Source organism: Oncorhynchus masou, chromosome 11 (genome assembly GCF_036934945.1).
Source record: "Oncorhynchus masou masou isolate Uvic2021 chromosome 11, UVic_Omas_1.1, whole genome shotgun sequence".
NCBI lineage: Eukaryota > Metazoa > Chordata > Actinopteri > Salmoniformes > Salmonidae > Oncorhynchus > Oncorhynchus masou.
This window is the reverse complement of record NC_088222.1, coordinates 58,364,235-58,391,609: the sequence shown is the minus strand read 5'-3', so window position 1 is coordinate 58,391,609 and position 27,375 is coordinate 58,364,235. Positions and strand designations below refer to the sequence as shown.

The 27,375-nt window shown below is 42.6% G+C and overlaps 2 protein-coding genes across 4 annotated transcripts in view; both read right to left on the bottom strand.

The window, feature by feature from the left end:
- LOC135548882 (ubiquitin carboxyl-terminal hydrolase 2-like) overlaps nucleotides 1-10,329 on the bottom strand; it is a 42,629-nt gene extending 32,300 nt beyond the window's left edge. The window contains exons 1-4 of one of the 3 annotated variants that reach the window (XM_064978943.1): nucleotides 9,909-10,327; nucleotides 9,665-9,698; nucleotides 9,120-9,200; nucleotides 8,612-8,990 (exon numbers count right to left, since the gene is read on the bottom strand). In XM_064978943.1, the coding sequence (XP_064835015.1) occupies nucleotides 8,612-8,990; nucleotides 9,120-9,145 (405 nt within the window). In that variant the 5' untranslated portion in view covers nucleotides 9,146-9,200; nucleotides 9,665-9,698; nucleotides 9,909-10,327. Of the gene's footprint in view, nucleotides 1-8,611; nucleotides 9,201-9,664; nucleotides 9,699-9,744; nucleotides 9,843-9,908 lie in introns of those variants that run through there. The other 2 variants (XM_064978941.1, XM_064978942.1) reach the window with 2 other exon arrangements.
- A 7,910-nt stretch (nucleotides 10,330-18,239) lies between these two features.
- Nucleotides 18,240-27,375, bottom strand: part of LOC135548880 (alpha-tectorin-like) — a 45,209-nt gene continuing 36,073 nt past the window's right edge. The window contains 7 exon segments of the mRNA XM_064978938.1: nucleotides 18,240-18,856; nucleotides 19,028-19,112; nucleotides 19,348-19,510; nucleotides 21,693-21,941; nucleotides 22,263-22,426; nucleotides 24,510-24,712; nucleotides 25,020-25,130. Coding sequence (XP_064835010.1) covers nucleotides 18,669-18,856; nucleotides 19,028-19,112; nucleotides 19,348-19,510; nucleotides 21,693-21,941; nucleotides 22,263-22,426; nucleotides 24,510-24,712; nucleotides 25,020-25,130 — 1,163 coding nt within the window. The 3' untranslated portion in view covers nucleotides 18,240-18,668.

Here is a 27,375-nt window from a genome sequence, read left to right as displayed (position 1 = left end):
AAGAAAAGTTTGGAGACTGTTGTTTGTTTGGGGGTAGGACTGCAATTTGCAGCACTTCTGTAGAACCACCCATATAGTGCACTACTTTTGACCAGATCCCTATGGGCCCTGGTAAAATGTAGTGCATTTTCTAGGACAGGGACCATCAACTAGATTCAACTGCGGGTCAAATTTTTCTTGAGTGGTTGGTCTGGGGGCCGGACCATAATAAATAACAAAATTTAGAAGCCCAAACAGATAATATTTGACTAAAACAATAATTTCAAACCTTTTACATTTGTAAACAATCACATTCAGAAAGTATTCATACCCCTTGAATTATTTCACATTTTTGTTGTGTTATAGCCTGAATTCAACATTTTATAAACTATTTTATAAATTTAAGTTTCTCACTTATCTACAAACAATACCCCATAATGAGAAAGTGAAAACATGTTTTTAGAAATTTTAGCTAATGCATTGAACATAAAATACAGAAATCTCTCATTTACATAAGTATTCACATCCCTGAATCAATACTTTGTAGAAGCAGCTGTATTTCTGGGTAAATCTCTAGGAGCTTTCTACACCTGGATTGTGCATCATTTGCGCATCATTCTTGTCAAAATTCCTCAAGCTCTGTCAAATTGGTTTTTGATCATTGCTAGACAACCATTTTCAGGTCTAGCCATAGATCTTCAAGCTGATTTAAGTCAAAACTGTAACTCGGCCACTCAGGAATATTCAGTGTCTTCTTGGTAAGCAACTCCAGTGTAGATTTAGCCTTGTGTTTTAGGTTATTGTCCTGCTGATGAATTCATCTCCCAGTGTCTGGTGGAAAGCTGACTGAACCATGTTTTCCTCTAGGATTTTGCCTGTCCATAACTTCAGTCCATTTCTTTTTTATCCTGAAAAACTCCCCAGTCCTTAACGATAATTTCCAAGTAAACACTACACTCCTAGAAACAAAGGTTTAGATTTGTTCTTAACGGGCTACAAACGCTTGTCACTGTAGTTGTACCCTGTAAGATACGTCCTTTGTACCTGTTTTATAGGAACATAATTGCACCCCAGTTCATACCTTTCTTACATATAGTCCACAAGTACAAAAGCATGCCTTTAGATAAAGTACATTTAGCCTTTATAGAGTGCCATCACAGTGACATCACAGTGACAGAGCCACTTGTTCCTTGTAAGTGGCAGAAATGTACCTCTACCATAGACCACTTAAAAACTGGTACAACACTTCCACTCAAAAGGTGGCCAAAAATAACTAACTGAAAGCAACGCCCCCACTAAGCCACGCCGCCATTATAATTGCCCAGTGTGCCTTGCCTTTGAGTAAATTGTAGAGTTACCACCCATGACATGGTTGCTCAATTAGTTTGTTTTCAACTGAATATACAACTCTTTATGACAATAAATTACATCACATAATGCCTTATTTTGAGGCCTAAATTCACCCAAATACAGTGATCATGAAACTCATGGTTTCCAGGCCACATCAGGCCTACAAGTAGGTTTGCAAAATTCCTGTAACTTTACGGAGTTCCTCCTTATTCCCTCCCATTTCCAGGAATTTTACAACCAAGATCTCTAGATTACAACCCTATCTAGGATATTCAACAGTTGGAATTTTTATCAGGCCGCAACCTGCATTCAGAATGAATGCCAGAATTAGGAACATTATGAGGAGACTACCGAAGCCATTTAAACTAGAAGAACCATTTCAGTAACAGGTGCAAAAAATCCAACTAAGTGAATGGATTCGTTTAGAAAAATGTATGTTATTTATCTTTGTGTAGCATACGATTAATCAATCAATGCACATGCAAAAACACAGATATTTAAAACAATTCGAAAAATCAACCTGCAGTATAGCATGCTGGGAAATATGATCATGATTATAGTACAAATCTTCCTTTTAGGATAGCACCACAGTGACAAAGGTGTTGGTTAATTTCAAGTGGCAAAAGTTTATCATTGTATCTTATGGTGGGTATTGAGAGTATTAAGGGTTCACAAAATATAAGTTTGTACCCTGGAAAACAGAAATGTACCTTCACCGTAGAATGTCACGACTGAACCTTTTTACATTCAAAATATTGGGTGCAAAAATGTTCCATTATACTAGATTATCCACACGTGTAACCCAAAAGAAAAAGGTACCGAACAGTACCATGTGAGATCATTATGTGTACCTCGGAAGGTACATTGTGTATTTGGATCTATCTTTTTGTACGTCAGGGAACAATTTGTACCCTAACCGTACCCTTATTTCTAAGAGTCAGGTAAACACAAATGGTTCCTTGTAAGAAGACAGACAGCGAGAGGACTGAGGTGTCTGGGCAGTTCCTTGTATACGTGCTAGAACCCACATGGACCTGCCCAGTCTCTGGTCTCTCTGGGTTCTGTCAGAGGTGGACATTTACATCAAAGAGCAGGTAAATGGTCACGCACACACACAGGAACAATGAATGTGCTGGTTAGACTAGAAGCCTTCATCCTAGGAGGACTCATCGGCCTTGACATCAATCTATATAACTAGCGTGACACAGAAAAGCACAGAGGACAGCAGCAATTGTAGCCTTGATTTGATAGCGTCTTAGTGAACCTTACAGCTCTGTACCGACCATTAGGGAGACAGGTAAAGTTAACAGTTTATTGTTGGGTGGCCCAGAGCCATTAAGTGTGCGCTGGGCAGAATCCAATGCCACGTAACTCCATCATGTACTTTGATGATGAATCAGGTATGATTGGATGGTAGATGACATCTGTCATAAGTGAGATGTCCTTGATCTCTCCCTCTCTCACACACACACACTGGATAAACCTGGTTGTTATTCAAGGCACAATTGAACACGCCGGTTCTCTCCCTCCCGATGTCACCTCACCAATATACTATACCAGGACAGTTTAAGCCTGACCGCATTCCACAATCACTGTGTCACTCCAGGAAAGATCTGTCTGGGTGAGGAAAGCTAAAAGACTCAAATGGCAGAGTTCCATTCAAGATCAATTTAACAAGGATATTTTAGAGCCAGCAGTGGGAACTGAATCGATTTCTGTTCAACGTTAGCATGGAAACTATTTATTTTGGGGACAATTACATTACCTACAGAATCCTGGGTCGTATTCATTAGGGCAAACAATTGAAAACGTTTTAGAATGTAAACTAAAATAAGCCTCTCTCATTGGACAAGTCCAAGGAGTGCCCACAGTTCATTTCAGCCTGTTTCTTCTATTTGGTGCCTAATGAACATGCCCATGGTCTCAGTACTTCTCAGTGAAAGAAAAGGAAGAGGAGCAGTGTCTCTGGAAACAGTAACGCTAGGATGTGTCTTATTATTAATAAAGGTTTCCAAAAATGGCTGTAAAATCAGAAACATTACAGAAATGCATTAAAAACAATTAAATTGACCACACATACACTGCCGGTCAAAAGTTTTCGAACACCTACTCACTCAAGGGTTTTTCTTTATTTTTTATATTTTCTACATTGTAGAATAATAGTGAAGACATCAAAACTATGAAATAGCATTATATTTGAGATTCTTCAAATAGTCACCCTTTGCTTTGATGACAGCTTTGCACACTCTTGGCATTCTCTCAACCAGCTTCACCTGGAATGCTTTTCCAATAGTCTTGAAGGAGTTCCCACATATGCTGAGCACTTGGTGGCTGCTTTTCCTCCACTCTGCAGTCCGATTCAACCCAAACTATCTCAATTTGGGGTTGAGGTCGAGGATTGTGGAGGCCAAGTCATCTGATGCAGCACTCCATCACTCTCCTTTTTGGTAAAATAGCCCTTACACAGCCTGGAGGTGTGTTGGGTCATTATCCTGTTGAAAAACAAATGATAGTCCCACTACGTGCAAACCAGATGGGATGGCGTATTGCTGCAGAATGCTGTGGTAACCATGCTGGTTAAGTGTGCCTTGAATTCTAAATAAATCACCAACAGTGTCACCAGCAAAGCACCCCTACATCATAACACCTCCTTCATGCTTTACAGTGGGAAATCCACATGCAGAGATCATCCATTCACCCACACCGCGTCAAAGACATGGCGGTTTGAACCAAAAATCTCAGATTTGGACTCCAGACCAAATGACAAATTTCCACTGGTCTAACATCCATTGCTCATGTTTCTTGGCCCAAGCAAGTCTCTTCTTATTATTGGTGTCCTTTAGCAGTGGTTCCTTTGCAGCAATTCGACCACGAAGGCCTGATTCACAGTCTCCTCTGAACAGTTGATGTTGAGATGTGTCTGTTACTTCATCTCTTCATTTATTTGGGCTGCAATTTCTGAGGTTGGTAACTCTAATGAACTTATCCTCTGCAACAGAGGTGACTCTGGGTCTTCCATTCCTGTGGCGGTCATCATGAAAGCAGTTAGTGAGAGCCAGTTTCATCATAGCGCTTGATGGTTTTAGCAAATTCCATGTTGACTGACCTTCATGTCTTAAAGTAATGATGGACTGTCGTTTCTCTTTGCTTATTTGAGCTGTTCTTGCCATAATATGGACTTTTACCAAAGAGGGCTATCTTCTGTATACCCCCCAACATTGTCACAACACAACTTATTGGCTCAAACGCATTAAGAAGTAAAGAAATTCCACAAATGTACTTTTAAGAAGGCACACATGTTAATTGAAATGCATTCCAGGAAGCTGGAATGAAGCTGGTTATGAGAATGCCAAGAGTGTGCAAAGCTGTCATCAAGGCAAAAGGTGGCTACTTTGAAGAAGTAAAATATATTTAGATTTATTTAACACTTTTTTGGTTACTACATGATGCCATAATTGTTATTTCATAGATTTGATGTCTTCACTATCATTCTACAATGTAGAAAATAGTAAAAATAAAGAAAAATCCTTAAATGAGTAGGTGTTCTAAAACTTTTGACCGGTAGTGCACGTGTTATGCAAGCCATAAAACTGAAATGCAAACTTACACACAATAATATTGACACAAACAAACTACATATACATTAGAATACATTCACAGAATTGAAAAGACATTCTCACCCACAGGCACACACTCTGAAACATGACACCCACTCTCTCTCTGCTCACATCTGAGAGAAAGAACACCAAAGTCATTACAAATATTCCTGATATTACTCAATACATCACATGGTCTGCATCTCAAATGGCACCCCTAGTGCACTTATTTTGTCCAGAGCCCTGGTGAATAGTGCGCTATATAGGGAATAGGGTGTCATTCAGGACATAACCATGATGCCATGGAAGCCTCTGTGGGAAAAGTCCTTCTAGGGAAACCTCCCATACTATTGCTAGATGAGGCATCATCACCCTGGCAAACAAACAAGACAGCACATCAGTAGATCAGGCTACATGACTCACACTCACCACTCAGAAGATATGGATAGTCATAAGTCTACTCTCATCTAGGATGATGATACTGAGAAACAAACTGTCATAACAAACAACATACACCAATGATGTAGACACACCTCATTTTGTGGTTTGGCTTCTTCCACCTCTTACATTAGTAGTTTTGTTTTTGTATTTAGGGTTTCAATAAAAGATGGATGACAAGCTATGAAGGAAAAAAATATTGCAATATTGTCAAAACAATACAAATATATCATCAAAGATAATATCCCGATGGAACTATAGATTTGTCATCACTACTATGAATAAGGCCAGTCCTCCATTCCATTTAAAAAAAAATGTATTATTTGAAACCAAATAAACTGATTTAGGACATAAAGGTCACAACTCATTTTACTGAAACATTGAAAAGGCTGTATAAAACCCTGAATAAATACAATGATGACTAATAAGTGGGTTTGGTTATGGCAGAGGCTGAATGCCTACACATGGATCTCAGTCTTGTTGTCATTCTCATAGCAGTGGCACTGCCCCAGGCCACACTGGGAGTATAATTGCTGACAGTGCGGTGCGTCTGAACAGTCATCAAAACCTGCTGTTTCTTAGAATATGCAGGGTTGAATCCTAACTTGAGAGACATGCGCACATGCACATAACTCAAAGCATTACGTTTGTGTCAATGAAAGTTTTGTGTGAAGGTTTCAAGTTGTTCACTGCTCTCTAGTCTCTACCACTTTGGTACTATATTGTCAAAGATAGTATTCCTTTGCCCTCTCTGTTGGACATAGGCAAGGATGCCATCAAGTGGTCTACAGTGAGTATTGAACAAATACCTAAATTATTTCACCTCAATGTCCTTGTGTGCTTTAACCACCAGCCCTGTGTCTTGAGAGCCCAGGCCGTGTCTACACTTGACACTTACATGCGACTTCTGCTATCGGAATACGAAGACCACATTGAAAAGACAGGTCTAGATACACAAAAGTCACTGTGGTCTGATTGTGTTCAGATCTGGCTGACCACTTCAGAAGGTGGTCAGGGATGCACTGTGTGCGGATTTCTCCTCAGTTTGGACGCAATCGGGTTACCGAAAGTGCATACAGTGGGCAACGTCATCAGGACTCCTCCCACAAGTCTCCAGAAAAGTTGTGTTTTGGGACCGAGAGGCACCTTTATTTAACTAAGCAAGTCAGTTAAGAACAAATTCTTATTTTCAATGACGGCCTAGGAACAGTGGGTTAACTGCCTTGTTCAGGGGCAGAATGGCAGATTTTGACCTTGTCAGCTCGGGGATTCGATCTTGCAACCTTCCGATTACTCGGCCAACACTCTAATCACTAGGCTATCTTTTCATTCTAACGTTAAAAGAAATACATTCCTAGTGTGTGAGGAATGTGTTTGCTGGCCTCAAATGCTCGCCAGCTGGCTAATATTTCGGAGAAAAAAATGTTTGATTGGCTAGAGTTATGCTAACCAGTTTGCAATCACTTTAGCATTGCTTGCTAGCTACAGAGGTTAGCTGGCTTGTTAGCTACTGTCATCAGTTGCTGTTGTGTTATTATCATATTTAGCCTGGCATCTGAATAAAGCGCAGGAATAGGGAATCCGGACACACTGTGGACACATTTAAATATAGGTGTAGACGCATGACGTGTTCATAACTATGATCAGAATACTAAATCTGCATGCACTGTCAAGTTGAGACACGGCCCCAGAGACCTGGCAAGCAAAGCTAGTAACCTATGGGACCACTGCCACCATGGAACATCCAAGTCATATAGCTATCTTTATCTGCAGCTGATGTGCACCTTTAAATGTAAACTCAGATAAATCACTTTGCCACGAGCAGCACAGCAGATATTGAGATGAGTGGGATGCAAGACTTTTCAGTCACACACAGTATCTGTGCATGTACAAAGGTTTACTTCACGCTGTCACAGAACCAAAACAGCTGAAGATGAGCCTTGTGCTTCCACACTCGTAGTTGTTGTGGAAATTGACCCACTATTGCTGTTTACTTTTGGAATACACAGTTGAAGTCGGAAGTTTACGGACACTTATGTTGGAGTCATTAAAACTAGTTTTTCAACCACTCCACAAATGTCTTGTTAACAAACTATAGTTTTGGCAAGTCAGTTAGGACATCTACTTTGTGCAGTAATTTTTCCAACAATTGTTTACTTATAATTCAGTGTATCACAATTCCAGTGGGTCACAGCGTGGTAGCCACTGCTCCAAAACCGCCATAAAAAAGCCAGACTACGGTTTGCAACTGCATATGGGGACAAAGATCGTACTTTTTGGAGAAATGTCCTCTGGTCTGATGAAACGAAAATAGAACTGTTTGGCCATAATGACCATCGTTATGTTTGGAGGAAAAAGGGGGAGGCTTGCAAGCCGAAGAACATCATCCAAACCGTGAAGCACGAGGGTGGCAGCATCATGTTGTGGGGGTGCTTTGCTGCAGGAGGGACTGGTGCACACACAAAATAGATGGTATCATGAGGGAGGAAAATTAGGTGGATATATTGAAGCAATATCTCAAGACATCAGTCAGGAAGTTAAAAATGGACATTGACCCCAAGCATACTTCCAAAGTTGTGGCAAAATAGCTTAAGGACAACAAAGTCAAGGTATTGGAGTGGCCATCACAAAGTCCTGACCTCAATCCCATAGAAAATTTGTGGGCAGAACTGAAAAAGTGTGTGTGCGAGCAAGGAGGCCTACAAACCTGACTCAGTTACACCAGCTCTGTCAGTAGGAATGGGCCAAAATTCACATAACTTATTGTTGGAAGCTTGTGGAAGGCTACCAAAAACATTTGACCCAAGTGAAACATTTTAAAGGCAATGCTACCAAATACTAATTGAGTGTATGTAAACTTCTGACCCACAGGGAATGTGATAAAATAAATAAAAGCTGAAATAAATCCCTCTACTATTATTCTGAAATTTCACATTCTTCAAATAAAGTGGTGATCCTAACTGACCTAAGACAATTTTTACTAGGATTAAATGTCAGGAATTTTGAAAAACTGAGTTTAAATGTATTTGGCTAAGGTGTATGACTTCAACTGTACGTCATATTGCTGAGTCTACCTTTGAAGGTACTATGAATCAACAACAGATCAGCTCAGCCTCTCACAGTACATAACATTTTATTTTTACGAATAATGGTATCAGTATGTCTCACTCACTCTCCTTCACCCACCATTCAACTATGTATAAAACTATGCATAGAGTATGTACAGTACGTCCGTCCCACGAACTCACCTCAGAGACCCAGTAGGGAAAGCTATAGTAATCAGCTCTGGCTGGACTCCGTCCTCTGATGGCAGGGCAGGGCTGCTGGTCAGACAGCCCCATGGAGGCCAGGTCCTGGGTGAGGATCGACTGGCTGATCAAGCGATGCCGGTGGGACAAGGGCGAGGTGGACACCATAAGGTACGCCGGACGAGTCGGCGAGAGACCCCTACTACTCCCATTGGTGTTAATACGCTCCCCAACCGGCCGCCATTTGTTGGTGGCACACAGGGCTCGGCTGAAGCTTTCACTGCGCCGACTTGCCTGGGGGACCTCGATCCTGGGGAGGGGTAGCTGGGCTCTCCCCCTCTCTGGCCCTCTGTGGTTGTGGCTGGTGAGGCCCAGGTTCCTGGAGGTGGAGATGGCGCACATGGAAGATGGGAACGGGAGGTGGAGAAGCTCTGATCCCCTATGGGGGTAGCTCATGGTGGGCTCATAAGTGCTGTAGTAGCCCAGGGGGTTGGAGCTGGGGCTGTACCTGGGGGTGGAGGACACTCGAGACATGCTGGAGCAGAGAGGTCAGCCACAGGGAATGATACAGCAGGGATGGATACCAAGACTGGAAGAGAGCAAAGAAGGAAGAGCATCAGGTACTGGTCTGAGGTGGTCTGGACCCCCCCTTAAGATACAGTCAATAGAGCTATCAGCTTCCATCTAAAATCAGATCTGCTGTTTTGAACAGATGTGTATTGGATACAGGTGGAAGACACACACTTTACGTGCTACACACGTATGCATCACACACACACACACACACACACACACACACACACACACACACACACACACACACACACACACACACACACACACACTAACTATATGAAAGTCCCAGTGTCACCCCTCTGGTTATGATATTCAAGACAACCAATGCTGATGTTATGAGAACCTTGTTATGTCGGTAGGCACAAATGTGCACATTTGATAGGCTACATAAATAACGTTACAAGGCTGACAAGGAAATCCACTGGCTGCCAATGTGCATGTTACTAATGCATTAATCAAATAAACTCAAACAAACACCTGTTGCTGTAGTCATGTCGTTGCTATAAACAATCTGAAAGACAAGAAAGAAAGGCCTCAATTGGAGGGGTAAAAAGTACCATGGCAACAGTAGTTGTCTTGTCCACCAATGTCCTTTTACATGGAAACAGATTTAAATCCAGTCGGTAACCAACGTTCGATTTACACTAAGCCAGTTAACGTTACATCATCGCAATGAGCTATTACCGTACAGTAGGCTATATAGAAGTATGTTATCTCTCACCTTCGAAGGCACTTTTATGGAGTGTCCAAAACATGCATATTCTGTGTCGATGTCAAACCAACGTTTATTTTGCCCTTAACTATATCTGCACATTATTTATTATATGTTCCACTTTCAATCAAGACAGGGATAAAGTTGCAATGTCGTTGCGCGCAGAGTACGGAGCATGAATACATGTAACAGGTAGGTGAGGTCTATTTCTTCTTCTTCTTCTTCTTCTTCTTCTTCTTCTTCTTCTTCTTCTTCTTCTTCTTCTTCTTCTTCAAATTTGTATTGGCCGATCGCAACCAACTTAAGGTGCTTAGAGTGCCACCTATGGTATTCGTGTGGCCCTATTAGTCTACTCCTTTTATCTCGCCCTGTGTTCTGCATACTTTTCTGTGCTCGGTTTCCCGAATTGAGGTTTACGAGTGTTTTGGCACAGGGTTGTGACAACTAAGGATGACACTGTGTCCCGGTGTTGTTGCCATTCATGTTCTCCCTATTGAGTGGACTGTATCACGGTAACATGTGGCTACCAATATTCGTTATTTATTGTGCAGTCTGCTATCCTTATCGCTGGCGACACTGTGCTATTACAGCTGCCCTGTGGCAAGCACCCTATTTTCCAAAAACACCGCTGCTCTCGTATCAGCTTTCTACATTCAAATCTTAGTTTGGCATTAGAATTATTCCACAAAAATGACGAAGGATCAGCCGCTAGAAAGATATCACCTATGGCTGAGAATATTATAATGCTTACACCTACTATAATAATGCACTAAATCAAGATTTGGCACATCATTGCCCACTTTTTAGGCTACACATGAAATATATTGAGACAAATTACAGACAGTAACCTATACAAGTAGTAAAATACTCAGTTGGTTGAACATGAAATGTATTTCAATATGATGGAAAAAGTCCTATTGCCTACTGTATTTATTATTTAATCCAGTCATCTCGGGTTTTAATTTGAAGCATTTTTTACATGTCTCTTGTTTGTTTCAATTGTGTTTGTAGTCAACTTTGTTCTGAAGTTATCTGTGTTAACAGAGATGCGCATAAACCATGTGATTCTTTGTTTATTGGAGATCTTCTGTGTATAAATGACATGGGAGGGCAAAAAAAGCATCTAACGACCCAGTTAGCTGTTCTACCAGTGGTCTGAGGCAACCAGAGATGGGCAATATTTCTAATACTTGTATTTGAAATACGTATTTTAATTACTTCTGGATACTTTGTGGTTTGACACTGGTTTGAACTATAGCTTATGCTTTCCCATATCATAACCCAAACGCCACCATGGGGCGCTCTGTCAGCACAATGCCATACACATGGTCTGTGGTTGTGAGGCCGGTTGAACATACTGCCAAATTCTCTAAAACGACATTGGAGGCGGCTTATGGTAGAGAAATTAACATTTAATTATCTGGCAAACTCTGGTGGACATCCCTGCATTCAGCATGCCAATTGCACGCTCCCTCAAAACTTAAGACATCTGTGGCATTGTGTTGTGTGACAAAACTGCACATTTTAGAGTGGCCTTTTATTGTCCCCAGCACAAGGTGCACCTGTGTAATGACCATGCTGTTTAATCAGCTTCTTGATATTCCACACCTGGAAAGTGGATGGATTATCTTGGCAAAGGAGAATTGCTAAAAGGGATATAAACACATTTTTGCAAACAATTTGAGAGAAATAAGCTTTTGGTGCCTATTTCTAAGATCTTTTATTTCAGCTCATAAAACATGGGACCAAGATTTTCCATGTTGCGTTTATATTTTTGTTCAGTGTAAAAATGAACAATTGCAAAGCATGCTGAATATTACTCTGATGAGCTCTGCCCCGAAACAAGGCCAATAACCCTTTGTGCTTTGCCGTTTATTTTTGGTACGTTCATTTTCACATATACACATTTGTATTTTGGTCATTTAGCAGATTTAACCTTTACTGAGAATGTTGTTGATGTTCGGGCTGGCTACATGCAAATGTATTTTTGTATTTTAAAATACAAAAGGCATGTATTTTAAGTCAATACATTGATCTTTATGGTATTTTGTGCTTGTATTTTGTAATTGTGTTTTCTAATTTTTGCCCATCCCTAGGGGCAGGCTTTAGATTAGGTTTATCAGCGTTTTCAAGTACAACATTAATCAGTGGTGGGCCGTCAGGGCCAGCAAGGCCTTCTCTGCTGGCCTAAACATCATCAGAATATATATATATTTTTAAATATATTTTCCCACAAATATGTATTAAATTATTCCCCAGAGTAAGAGTTACACTCTTCATTTCATAGCTTTCCTCTTGGTTGCACTGCTTCCAGCCCCAGGTTGAGATTTGGAGGGCTGGACTTTATGTTAGATATTTTATCCAATCATATTCAGCCATCATGTGTTGCCAGGGGTCTAAAATCTGCCCTCAGGCCTTCAGAATCAACAGTGCGGGCGCTTGTAGCTTAAAGTGAATGCAAATTAAAATTTAGTGTCAACCAATCAGCTTTAGAGTTGGCTATTGTACGCCTGCTGGCTGGCTCCAGTGTTACACAGGAGCCAGCTCGCAGGCGTAGTGCCTGCACGTCTTTTGATTGGATTACCAATATTGAGAGGCAGGTCCTATATGGGCAGGTCTCAGAACTAGGAAACTGAAATTGATCAACAAATTAATTTGCGTACTACTAAAATGTTTTTTCAACCCACAATGGCGGAAGGAGAAGATATCGATTTGGTCGAGGATATAATTATAACGCCATTCTCAAGACAAACTTTTCAAGAAAAGTTAGACATTGTCAGGAGAGGTAGACGCCGACGCTACAAAGCCGACGCTACAAAGACAGGCTCCGAGAAGCACTGCAAACTGTACAGCTGGGAATGCCTATTATTTGCATGTGATCGATTTGGTGTTTGGAGCCACACTGGCTTTGCAAACCTGAGTTGTCTTACCAAGGCAGCAACGAGACACCAAAATATGGCTGGGCACTTACCAACAATGGTGCTTTTGAAAACTTTTGGGGACACCCGAGTGGATCTACAGCTCAACGAACAAGTGCGCAGGGCAACGAAGCTGCACAATGAAAAGGTATTGTACTCTTCCCCTGCAATTCTCTGAATAAAAATGTCAATTTTAAGGTGACGCAACGCCTGGTTATCCTGCGTTTCTGTCTAAATTTATAGTGTCTAGAGCCATGGCATCATAATGATGGTAATAAGAGGTGGATTAATTTGGGTGGGACTGTGTAGGACTTCACTGAAGGCCCAGGCCCCAGAACCACGGCACGCTACAGACATTAATAAAGGTGGTTTTGGGAAACAGCTCGGAGATTTAACTATGCTCCTACAAAGGTTCTAACGATGAATTTAGCCTTAAGATGCTTTTGGGAAACCGGGATCTGGAGTGTGAATTCATTGCGCTTTGTGGCACAAAAGTGAAGGGTAAAAGGACGGGAAAAAGGGAAGAAGAATTGCCTACCAACGAACACTACAGCCATTAAAACCTCACCACTATTCCACTACTTGTTCCTATCTGAACCTACACAAGGCGGGCAGCCTGGGAGGACAGGACACTATCGTTCCACACACCTTGTAAGCCCTCTGCAGTACTTCTCTGCATCTGCCACCACAACATCTATTCTCTGTGATTTACGTTCCATCTCTGCGGTACGGTTGATAATAATGGCTATAAACGCTAAGAAGCCAACCTTACTGAAATGCATGTTATTTCAGCCTGATCTCATAGATCATAGATTTTGTTGCGATTCTGCCATGGGCCGGATAGAAAAATTGGAAATTGTATAAAACAATCCATGCAATTCTACTAATTTTGCCATGGGGCAGAGATACATTTTTGCCGTTCTAAAGCAAGTTTCCTGCAGTTCTACACATTTTGCAATGTTATAACAAATGTTGTGCAATTCTATTCATTTTGCCATGGGGCAGAAATAAATGTTTTCAGTTGTAAAGTTACATTTCCTGCCATTCTACCCAATTTTCCATGGGGTGGAGAGACATTTTTCAGTTCTAAAGTTAATTTCCTTCAATTCTACACATTTTGCCATGACTATTGCCATGTTAATTACATCTGAGTGAGAATGACTAACAAATTCACTGGGGGCCGCCTGGAGGTCAGGTTGCCCGGTCCGTATTCGGCCACAATTACTTTAAGCTTAGATAACTGGCTAGACTAACTTACCAGTCTAAATATTGTTAGCTGACATGACTAATTTAGGAACTGTCAGTGACTGACAACACGAGAAAAACTGCTGAAGCACAACCAAATTTTGAACTTGCACCTTGTGTATTATACTATTTATATATAATAATAATCATTTGTGGTCTTCACTGCCTCAGCATTATACACCTTCTGTACTACTCTGATCCTGGCAACATCAACCTACCTTTCTCTCTCACCGGACACTTCTGATCTCCAGTAAAATAAATGTGTTAAATGTCTTGATAACTTCAGCCCATCACACGGTAGTTTGGGTGACGAGATACCCATGTCCTGCACACGCTCACCTGTACAATTTGGTGCTCACCTGTAGAATTTTGTGCCCACCTGTACAAAGTCAAATTACCGGTAGGCATATTAACATTTGTAGCACTTTCACAAATGTTTACTATATAATTAATTGAGTTTCTGTATATTTGTTCAAATGTTTACCATATAATTAATTGAGTTTCTGTATGTTTGTTCAAATGTTTACCATATAATTAATTGAGTTTCTGTATATTTGTTCAAATGTTTACCATATAATTAATTGAGTTTCTGTATATTTGTTCAAATGTTTACCATATAATTAATTGAGTTTCTGTATATTTGTTCAAATGTTTACCATATAATTAATTGAGTTTCTGTATATTTGTTCAAATGTTTACCATATAATTAATTGAGTTTCTGTATATTTGTTCAAATGTTTACCATATAATTAATTGAGTTTCTGTATATTTGTTCAAATGTTTACCATATAATTAATTGAGTTTCTGTATATTTGTTCAAATGTTTACCATATATTTAATTGAGTTTCTGTATATTTGTTCAAATGTTTACCATATAATTAATTGAGTTTCTGTATATTTGTTCAAATGTTTACCATATAATTAATTGAGTTTCTGTATATTTGTTCAAATGTTTTTTCCACCTGTTTTAACCCCAATTTCGATCTCGTCTCATCGCTGCAACTCCCCAACAGGCTCGGTAGGCGAAGGTCCAGTCATGTGTTCTCCGAAACATGACCCGCTAAACCACCAGTCAACTGAAGGCCAAGGTCAGCCTGCAGGTGCCCGGCCCGCCACAAGGAATTGCTGGAGTGCGATGAGCCAAGTAAAGCCCCCCCAGCCAAACCCTACCCTAACCCGGACGACGCTTGGCCAATTGTGCGCCGCCCTGTGGGACTCCCGATCATGGCCAGTTGTGATACAGCCCGGGATCGAACCCGGGTCTGTAGTGACGCCTCTAGCACCGCGTTACAGTGACTTAGAACCACTCAGGAGGCCCCGAGGCCCTGAGTTTATGGTTTTATAAAATCATTGAAGCATTAATGCATGTAGGTGCAACTCTTTAGGAAACATTGACATAACAGAGACACAATGGTAATTATGAGAACCATTCCGTTTATTCTGGAAATGGTATTGCTTCTTTAAAATAGGATGGTTGCCTTTCTTGTCTTGCTGCCTTTTTTGGGTTACTTAATTATCCAAACTCAATATTTAAAGGCCATTTGAAATTCATACAATATCACATAAAAAAAGCATGTATTAACAATATGTGCATTTGTACATAATGAAAATGTTATGAAATCCTCCGATATTTTCTAAAATAAAATTGTTATTGCTAGCTATATGGAGTGGGGTGAGCTTCCTTCTGTGTCATTCATTGTACAAAAACATGACCTGTTCACGTGCTGAGAACAGCATAGGTAGGCACATCTGGTATATGTCCATTACATTTATGGGGGGTCAATTAAGGAAGACTTCCTCTTCCGCAAACCACTGGAAACCAGGACAGCAGGAGAGGATATGGACAGCTTTGTGACATCAAATGTACTTGTGGTCAAGATGTGTTTGTATCTGCACTGATGGCGCAAAAGCCATGACAGGGAAACATAGTGGAGTGGTAACGTGCGTGCAAGCAGTTGCTCCCGACGCCACATGGGTCCACTGCAGCATCCACCGAGAGGCTCTTGCTGCGAAGGGAATGCCTGACAGCTTGAAAGACATTTTGGACACTACAGTGAAAATGGTTAACTTTGTTATTAAAGCAAGGCCCCTGAACTCTCATGTATTTTCTGTAGTATCCAATGATATGGGCAGCGACCATGTAACGCTTTCATAACATACAGGAATGTGCTGGTTATCAAGGGGCAAAGAATTGACATGTTGTCACGAGAATTTTCAATCCCAATGATGATAACTAAACAATTACATACAATAATAATAATAAAACACATTTCATACAATTATATGATTTCAGGGTGGAATCATTAATCATTACTTTAAACATATAAATTCCCTTATTACATGTTTTTTTTATTTTCACTTGTCTGACTGTAACGCCTGTTGGTGGAAGAAGTGGATGACCAAGGTGCAGCGGGGTACGTGTTCATGCTTTTATTCGAACTGAACACTGAAATAACAAAAAGAATGAACGAAAACCGAAACAGTCCTGTGCGATGCAGAAAGACCCAAAACAGAAAACAACTACCCACAAAACCCCTGTGGGAAAAAGCTACGTCAGTATGGTTCTCAATCAGAGACAATGATAGACAGCTGCCTCTGATTGAGAACCACATGGCCAAACAACAAAGAAATACAAAAACATAGACAATTAACATAGTATGCCCTAGTGACACTGACAGCTTGCATGAAGACGAGTTTCTTACACGACTGGCCTATCTGGGTGATGTTTTTTCTCGCCTGAATGATCTGAATCTCGGATTACAGGGACTCTCCGCAACTATATTCAATGTGTGGGACAAAATTGAGGCTATGATTAACATTGCAGAGTTATGTGCATCCTTTCAAGCACACCCTTCTCATGAACCTGTGGCGAGTTATTCACAATTTTCAATGAACAAATACAGTTTTATAATTTATGTAAGATGGCTAAACAAAGAGCAAAATTATTGATTTTTATTATATTATTATTTGTGCCATGGTCCCTTGGTCCCTCTTTGTCACTTCCCACGAGCCGGGTTGTGACAAAAACTCACACTCATTATTATGATTAATAAATGTATCGTATAGTGTGTGTGTGGCAGGCTTACAATGATGGCAAAAAACAACATCTGAGAGTGTGCTGGCCTTGGCGCTAGAAGGGGTATGCAGCTGGAGGTTGAATGTTTGAAGGGGTACGGGACTGTAAAAAGTTTGGGAACCACTGCACCAGAGCATTACTTTGTATGTTACTGATACTGTAGTTTTAGATTAGGGGATTAGGGGCTGAGAAGGGAACAGGTAATCGATTCACACATAAATAATGATACAATGATTTTAAAAACATTTTAGCAACCAAGCTTTGCTATCAAAGATAAATGTAGGGCAAACTATCCCCTCACCTCTCATAAAAAAACACTGTATCTAGCACTAACTCACTGTTAAATGAAATATATTGACTTTCTGCTAAAGTACACGTGAATAGAGAGACTCTTTTGGAGGGCTTTTTCCATTGTGATCCAGTGCCTCAGTCTTGTGAGTTGTTGTTGTTTTTGTTTAGTGCAACGGATGGGAAGTGCCTCTCTGCTCTGTGATTGGTTGCTGTGGCAATCTCTGTGACAGTGAGTAGGAAGTGTAGATGTCTGCTCTCCTCTGGTTGGCTGTTTTGTTCGTGTTATACTGCTCTCCTCTTCTCTTTTTATCTGTCTCTCTCTCCCTCCTCTCTCTCTGACTGTCCGCCCAGGGTTAGGAGAAGAGGGAATTGTGTGTGTGAGTGAGGAGCACGGAGACCACGGTGCTAAGAGCCAGAGGGAAAACAAGGGGTCGAAGGTCAACGCTGGAGCTGACAGCTGCATGGAGGGAATAAAAAAATAGAATGTCTTATGAAGGTTAGAATAGAAGGTTAGATGAGAAAGTAGGTTGAATCTGTTTGAAATTCACTGCTCGACTGAGGGACCTTACAGATAAGTGTATGTGTCACAGATGGTTGGTGGCACCTTAATTGAGGAGGACGGGCTTGTGGTATTGGCTGGAGTGGAATGGTATCAAACACATGGTTTCCATTCCATTTGCTCCGTTCCAGCCATTGTTATGAGTCGTTCTACCCTCAGCAACCTCCACTGGGATGTGTGAGGTTGTCATTCAATAATCATGTTAAATACTATTATTTTAGCTTTTCATTTTGACATTATGGGGTGTTGTGTGACACAAACTCTCAATGTAATACATTTTTAATTCAGGCTCTAACAACAAAATTTGGAAAAAGTCAAGGGGTCTGCATACTTTCTGAAGGCACTGTAAGTACCTTCAAAAATTAAGACAGAGTATGTGCCCACTGTACAGTGCGTGGGATCAATGCATTTTCAATTCAGTCTATTGAAATGGAATTGACCCAATCTCTCGTTCATTGTACTTCCTTTTTTCTTTGCCAAATTCCCATTTTATGCAGAAATCCTGAATTGAGGAATACATTTCTGTAAAACCTGTGAATTCTGGGAAAGTTAACGGAATTTTGCAACCCTCGTGACTGTTAAAGGAATTTTTCTTCATTGAACCTATTGAGATGGGAAACATGTTTGTTATGAAGTTGCTCTTTATGACAGAATGGTACAATTAGGTGAAAAATGTATTTCTAACAAAATGACACTACCTTGAAGGCAGTATTCACTCTATAGACGTGAGAGGATGATGTGTTTCTACCTCGACAGCTCTTTCCGTCGCTCTGCAGCATCCCAGTCACACAGCTGCACATAGCTCCCATTCCTTTACTGGTGCAGATCTGCTCACAGCCTCCGTTACCCACCTCACACCAGTCCGACTCTAATATGCACACATAAACACAAAATTATTCATCACACACATACTGGTATTTATACAAACATAATGCATGCATATGTTGCAGTTGGGCATCAGACACAGACGATACACACACACACTCATACATTAAGGTGACATGTCTGTATCACACACAAGGGCAACACTGATGTGTACCTCGCCTTCTGATGGGTCCTACAGTGAGGGTCTGCTCCTTGTGATCGCTGTAGTCTGAGTACATTCTCCTGTTGTGGGGACAGTTCTACACACACAGGCACGCACGCACGCACGCACGCACGCACGCACGCACACACACACACACACACACACACACAAAGACGTGATAAGGTGGAATAACGTAGCCATTGTAAGCTTAGCCATTGTATTAACACTTTGTGACAGTTTCCTGGACAGATTAAAGTGGTTCCTGATGTAATATCGACCTGTGTTCAGTGGTCACCACCATGTTCAGTGTGCAGTGTTCGGGATCTCCTCACCACTTTGCAGGCATTGGTCTCGTGGTCACACAGTGACACGTCACAGTGGAGGTGGACCTCACTGTAGTCCCCGATGAACTTGAAGACGGTGACGTGGAAGCGACAGGTGAGGGACACCCCGTTCTCAGCCATGCCGATGGTATTGTCCTTGACGTTGGGACAACTTTGGAACAGAGAAGGAGAAGTTAGTGTGGTCCTTTCCTTTGTTGTCTTACAATATCCTACAGCCAGGATTTCTGGAAAACCTGGGAACTTTGGGTGTCACGACTTCTGCCGAAGCGTTCATAGTGGAGGTGGACGCGTCTGAGGCTGGGATAGGAGCTGTGCTTTCTCAGCGCTTGGGTACGCCACCGAAGCTCCACCCCTGTGACTTCTTCTCGAAGAAGCTCAGCCCGGCGGAGCGAAACTATGATGTGGGGGACCGGGAGCTGTTGGCTGTCGTCAAGGCCTTGAAGGCGTAGAGACATTGGCTTGAGGTGGCGAGACACCCTTTTATCATCTGGACTGATAACCACAATCTGGAGTACATCCGGGAGGCGAGGAGACTGAACCCTCGCCAGGCAAGTTGGGCCATGTTTTTCACCCGTCTTGTGTTTACCCTTTCTTACAGACCATGCTCCCAGAACGTTAAGGCAGACGCATTGTCCCGGTTGTATGACAGAGAGGAGCGGCCCATGGATCCCACTCCCAAACTCCTGGCCTCCTGCCTGGTGGAGCCGGTAGTGTGGGAGCTGGACGCGGACATTGAGCGGGCGTCACATGCAAAGCCCACTCCCCCTCTGTGTCCAGCTGGGCGTCTGTACGTTCCGTCTGCAGTCTGCGGCCGGCTGATCTATTGGGCCCATACGTCACCCTCCGGTCATCCTGGGATCGGTCGGACGGTGCGCTGTCTTAGTGGGAAGTACTGGTGGCCCACTATGGCTAAGGATGTGAGGGTTTATGTTTCCTCCTGCTCAGTGTGCGCCCAGTGCAAGGCTCCTAGGCACCTGCCCAGAGGTAAGTTCCAACCCTTACCCGTTCCACAACGGCCGTGGTCGCACCTGTCGGTAGATTTCCTAACCGATCTTCCTCCTTCACAGGGAAACACCACGATCCTGGTCATTGTGGATCGTTTTTCTGTCGTTTCCTTCCTTTGCCCGGTCTCCCTACAGCCCTACAGACTGCGGAGGCCCTGTTTACACGTGTTCCGGCACTACGGGGTGCCTGAGTTAATAGTGTTTGATCGGGGTCCCCAGTTCACGTTGAGGGTCTGGAGGGCGTTCATGGAACCTCTGGGGGTCTCGGTCAGCCTTACCTCAGGTTTTCACCCCAAGAGTAACGGGCAGATGGAGAGAGTTAACCAGGATGTGGGTAGGTTTATTGCCAGGACCGGCCGGGGGAGTGGGCAGCGTTCGTGCCCTGGGCAGAGATGGCCCAGAACTCGCTCCACCACTCCTCCATTGGCCGCTCTCCCTTCCAGTGTGTATTGGGGTATCAGCCGGTTCTGGCTCCTTGGCATCAGGACCAAGGCTCCTGCGGTGGATGACTGGTTCCGGCGCGCAGAGGAAACATGGGACACCGCCCAGGTCCACCTTCAGCGTGCCGTGCTGTGCCAGTAAGTTGGCGCAGATTGTCACCGCAGTGAGGCCCCCTCTGGACATTGAAGGGGCCCCGGCCTACTCCCTTCGTTCCATACTGGATTCGAGACGTCAGGTGAGGGCCCTTCAGTACCTCGTGGACTGGGAGGGGTATGGTCTGGAGGAGAGATGCTGGGTTCCGGTGGAGGACGTGTTGGATCCTTCTATGCTGCAAGAGTTCCATAGTCTCCATCCGGACCGCCCTGCGCCTCGCCCTCCGGGTCGTCCCCGAGGTCAGTGTCGATGTGCTGCTGGAGCCATGCGTCAAGGGGGGGTACTGTCACGACTTCTGCCGAAGTTGGTCCTTCTCCTTTTTCGGGCGGTGTTCGGCGGTCGACGTCACCGACCTTCTCGCCATCGCTGATCCATTTTTCATTTTCCATTGGTTTTGTCTCATCTTTCATCACACCTGGTTTCAATCCCATCAATTACATGTTGTGTATTTAACCCTTTGTTTCCCCTCATGTTTTTGTGGGTGATTGTTTTTTGTACGTTTTGTGCAAGTCATGTTCTGGTGCGCGACGGGTTTTGTACCATTTTATATTATTTTTTGTATATATTGAGTTTTTTTTAGCATTTATTAAACTGCTCCGTTTATACCAAGTTTACTCTCCTGCGCCTGACGTCCCTGCCACCAACACGCACCCCCATTACATTGGGAAAGTTGCGAGAATTTTCCGAGCCTAATAATGGATAGGGTGCTGTTTTGGCCGTAGGTGTTGAGCCTACCCTCTCTCTATGAGGACGTAGCGGAGGTGGTCGTTGCTATAGCGGGATGGCGTGGCCCAGCACATATTGACGATGAGGATGAGCTGGTCCTCGTCGGCCCCCTCCACAAACACCCCCACGAAGATGACGTCCCGTGTGCTCAGCACCACCTCACCCTCGCGGTACGGCTGGCGGTACGAGGAGTTCTTGTACAGCGCCATCTTAGTGATGAAGTTGCCTTCCTGGGTGGGGAGGGTGAGGTTGATAACACTGGAGAGAGGGAGAGAGAGAAAGCGAGAGGGAAGTTGGGAGAGAGAGAGAGAGAAGGTGGGGAGGAGATAGGGACAGGGAAGTCAGGGAAAGCATTGGTCGTGTGCAATCTCTTGTCTCCTTCTCCAATGTGACATGGCACATATTGTATATCTGTCGTCCACATAAATGTATAGATATAAAACCAAAATAAGTAAGTATTCTAGATTTCCTGCTAATTCCCTTCTGATTCTGGGAATCTTACAATTGGGATTTCTGGAAAGCCTGGGAATTTTGGGAAAGTTTGCAATCCTAGTGTTGAGAAAAAGAAGGTCCTCTAACCTGAGCATGGGCTTGAGCACGGTCTCCAAGGATATCTTGATGTCTAGCTCGTAGGCGCAGGTAAACTCCACGTTGATTGTCTTGTCCCTGGTGATGATGTTGCCTGTGTTGTTCACACTCTCGATCCACACCGTGTTCTTGTACATGATGTGTGTGCCGTTGGACTGGTAGAAAATAAAATGTTCCCATTAAGATAGAAATTCCAGACAATAACCGTCATTACAGTAGGTATAGTATGACTATTGATCTGGGAAGAGATTTCACTAGTAACATGGTCCCTACTGGCAATTTGGATACACTGCAAAAAGTGAAATCGAAGCAAGCCTAAATACACTGTATACACTATACAAAAGTATGTGGACACCCCTTCAAATTAGTGGATTCAGTTATTTCAGCCACACCAGTTGCTGACAGGTGTATAAAATCGAGCACACCGCCATGCAATCTCCATAGACAAACATTGGTCGTAGAATGCCCTTACTGAGGAGCTCAGTGATTTTCAACGTGGCACCGTCATATGATGCCATCTTTCTAACAAGTCAGTTTGTCAAATTTCTGCCCCGCTAGAGCTGCCCCGGTCAACTGTAAGTGCTGTTATTGTGAAGTGGAAACGTTTCGGGGCAACAACGGCTTAGCCGTGAAGTGGTAGGCCACACAAGCTCACAGAATGGGACCGCCGAGTGCTGAAGCAAGTAGCGCGTAAAAATGGCCTGTCATCGATTGCAACACTCACTACCGCGTTCCAAACTACCGCTGGAAGAAATGTCAGCACAAGAACTGTTCATCGAGAGCTTCATGAAATGGGTTTTCATGGCCAAGCAGCCGTACACAAGCCTAAGATTACCATGAGCAATGACAAGCATGTCTGGAGTGGTGTAAATCTTACCGCCATTGGACTCTGGGGTGATGAATGACGCTTCACCATCTGCCAGTCCCGACGGACAAATCTGGGTTTGGCGGATTCCAGGAAAACGCTGCTTGCCCTTGGCATAGTGCCAAGTGTAAAGTTTGGCGGATGAGGAATAATGGTCTGGGGCTGTTTTTCATGGTTCGGGCTCGGCCCATTAGTTCCAGTGAAGGGAAATCTAAACGCTACAGCATACAATGACATTCTAGATGAGTCTGTGCTTCCAACTTTGTGGCAACAGTTTGTGGAAGGCGCTTTCCTGTTTCAGCATGACAATGCCCCCGTGCACAAAGCGAGGCCCAAACAGAAATGGTTAATCGAGATCGGTGTGGAAGAACTTGACTGGCCTGCACAGAGCCCTGACCTCAACCCCATCGAACACCTTTGGGATGAATTGGAATGCCGGCTGCGAGCCAGGCCTCATCGCCCAACATAAGTGATCGACCTCACTAATGCTCATGGCTGAATGGAAGCAAGCGACGCAGCAATGTTCCAATATCTAGTGGAAAGCCTTCCCAGAAGAGTGGAGGCTGTTATAACAGCAAAGGGGGGACCAACTCCATATTAATGATTGAGATGAGATGTTCAGCAAGCAGGTGTCCACATATTGTTGGTCAAGTAGAGTATCTTCTATTGAGTGACAATATATTTTTTTTTACCAAGTATGTTATCTAATATCATTAGCAGATCATTTTGCCTATTTTAAAATAAAGGCTTAATACAAGTAATTTATCTCATTTCAATGTGATTTTCACAATATTTTACCTTTATCATCAGTATTAAGTTAAAGTATTTTGAAATAAGATACATTACCTGTATTAAGCCTTTTTTAGGTTAAAATAAGCAAACCTATCTGTCAATGATATTAGCTCATTTAGCTTTGCATGAATTTTTATTTTATTTAAAAAAAACACATTTTAAGAGATTTATCACTCAATATATGATATTTAGGCTTACTTAGATTTCACTTTTTGCAGTGTAGGAGGACAGATCTACCCTATTGGCTATACAGATACAGTTATAACAGATTCTCAACAGGAAAATTTAGCTCTATTAGCCCTGAGTCACAAGCCTAAAATGTATTTGCCACCTGTAGGTGGATGTAGCACTCTAATCCAGGATCAGATATTTTTTCATCCTGCTAATGATTACAGTTCTGATTAAAGGTAGACTAATCCGACTGTAGATCTGTGGCTACCTGTCTGATAAACAACACAAAGGAACAGTGACGCTCTATGTGGAAGGAGACCACTGATACAGGGACAGATATGTTATTACCCCTAATGATAAAGGTTAGAATTGAAACATGATCCACTGACCCTCAATCTGTGGTTAATTACCTGTACAATGGAGCCGCAATGGCCTTTGGTGTTGTTGATGTGAAAGGAGATGAAGTCCTCTCCCTCAATGCTGGGGCAGTACTGGTCGTTGATCCTCACGTCCTCACGCTCGAAGCCCAGCTGGAAGAGCTTACACTTGGAGATGGACACCTCCATCTGGGCGGGTTTACATGTCACCTCCGCCTGGATTATGTCATCCTCGCCTGGTGGGAAAACACAGGGCTTGAGAATCATAAGAATACAGTAGCTACCCAGTATTCAGTTTCTAGACTTGGGCTTAAGTCTTGTTCAAACGGTTTACTCCCATTTCATGCCTAGTGAACACAACCCAGGTATTTATTGTAAGAGATTTGATCAAAATGAGACAGAGTAGGATAAATAAATAACTGAGATAAAAAAAATACATTTCTACATTTGTCTCTATTCTTGTCTAGCCCAACAATCAATCCCCCCTCCCACCCTCGCTCACCCCCTTCTCTCGACTCCCCCACTCTGCCCCCTTGCACTCACCACCAGCGTTGTTGGGCAGCTCAGGGCAGCCACACAGGTCTCCCCCGTTCTCCTGCTCACACGTGTTGTTGGTGCAGATCTCTCCTGCACAAGGGTCGTAGATCCATTCTGCTAAAGACAGATCCAGGAACAGTGTTAGCTGTCACACCACCAACACTCACCTATGAGAACACAACTGAACTGACTGTCATTCTTGAATAGCCTGATGCTCAGTTTAGAGAAACATACATCAAATTTCCCTGACATTTCCCCAGCGGACACCGACGCATGCTCAAAGTTTTGGATCCACACCCAAGTAATTCATTGACGCCACAGCTACACCTGTTAACTGTGTATCATCTGCGTAACAATGAAAGCCATAACCATTGCATAACGTGTTTTGTGTTTTACATCGCCCTCTGGTAGCATGTGTAGTAAGAACAATAACGGACCTACCCCATGCAAAACTCTGTATGTTACCTTATAGTAGGGTTATTCAAATCGTACCCTACAAGTTCCAGAGTACTGCTGGTTTTCTGTCCTACCTGATATTTTAATTGCACACACCTCCCAGCTAACAAAAAATGTTCCCACAACTTTGGAGAATGTTCCCTTTAGAGTCTCATTAGGTCATTACCTAATATTTTCATATGAATATTCCAGTGATGTGCAAGAACTGTTTCCCAGAGACCATTCCCGTAATGTCAAATGGAACTTGCCCAGAACATGGTTACCATGTTCTCAGAATATTCTATATTAATGTTGTGGACACTTTTCATTGGAACGATGTAAGAAAATTCATGTGTCTAGTTTTCTGAGGGTTCGGAGAATATTCCATCAACGTCACAACCAAACACACATAGAACATGGTTGTGATGTTCTCGGAATATAAGATATGAATGTTCTAGACACGTTTCGTGGGATCGTTGAAAGAACATTCATGTGTCTAGTTTTCTGAGGGTTCGGAGAATATTCCATCAACGTCACAACCAAACACACATAGAACATGGTTGTGATGTTCTCGGAATATAAGATATGAATGTTCTAGACACGTTTCGTGGGATCGTTGAAAGAACATTCATGTGTCTAGTTTTCTGAGGGTTCAGAGAATATTCCATCAACGTCACAACCAAACACACATAGAACATGGTTGTGATGTTCTCGGAATATAAGATATGAATGTTCTAGACACGTTTCGTGGGATCGTTGAAAGAACATTCCTGTGTCTAGTTTTCTGAGGGTTCGGAGAATATTCCATTAACGTCACAACCAAACACACATAGAACATGGTTGTGATGTTCTCGGAATATAAGATATGAATGTTCTAGACACGTTTCGTGGGATCGTTGAAAGAACATTCATGTGTCTAGTTTTCTGAGGGTTCGGAGAATATTCCATCAACGTCACAACCAAACACACATAGAACATGGTTGTGATGTTCTCGGAATATAAGATATGAATGTTCTAGACACGTTTCGTGGGAACGTTGTGAGAACATTCATGTGTCTAGTTTTCTGAGGGTTCGGAGAATATTCCATCAACGTCACAACCAAACACACATAGAACATGGTTGTGATGTTCTCGGAATATAAGATATGAATGTTCTAGACACGTTTCGTGGGATCGTTGAAAGAACATTCCTGTGATCAAATGACTTAGTTTAAAACAGTACGTTCTGTCAAGGTCCTCTGGAGGTTTTTGTCTAGTTCCCAGCTTGTTCAGAGGGACGACCCTAAATACCTGTTTAGGACTTCGCCTGATGGTCCCAAAGAAACCAAAAATAAACATGTTTCTTTACACACCACCTCCTTTTACTCTTCCGAGCCAATCAAAGCCCAAATCGGTGAACCACTGATCCATTCATAGCTCTTTGTCTGTTGGCAAGGTCAGGGACACCCACACATCAAGTGTTTTTAACATACAACGTTTTGAACTTACATATTTGCAGGGCCAGATTAAGACAGGGGCTTACCGGGGCTGAAGCCCCTTGGCCCAGGTTCAAGAGGAAACAAAAATATATATAATTATAATAAAGGAAATATATACTGTATATATTATATATGTAGTGTATACTTAAGTGATAATCCTAGAGAAGCCGGTGGTTGGAGGACATTTTCGGCACAGTTGTTACCGTGCCAATATATCCTCCAAACACAGGATTCGAGGGCATTATCACTTTTATACAACCGGTTACCAACATGTTTAAATAATGATTGACATATTTTTATTAAAAATGTTTTTCCCAAAATATTGTCCTGAAACAAATCTAGGGTTGCTACCCTAGCCAACTGGTTGTTCGTTCTCTAGGTTCGATCGCCAGAGACGCGACCCAGTCATTCATTCATTTTGTTCTTTATCTATGGACGCGACCCAGTCG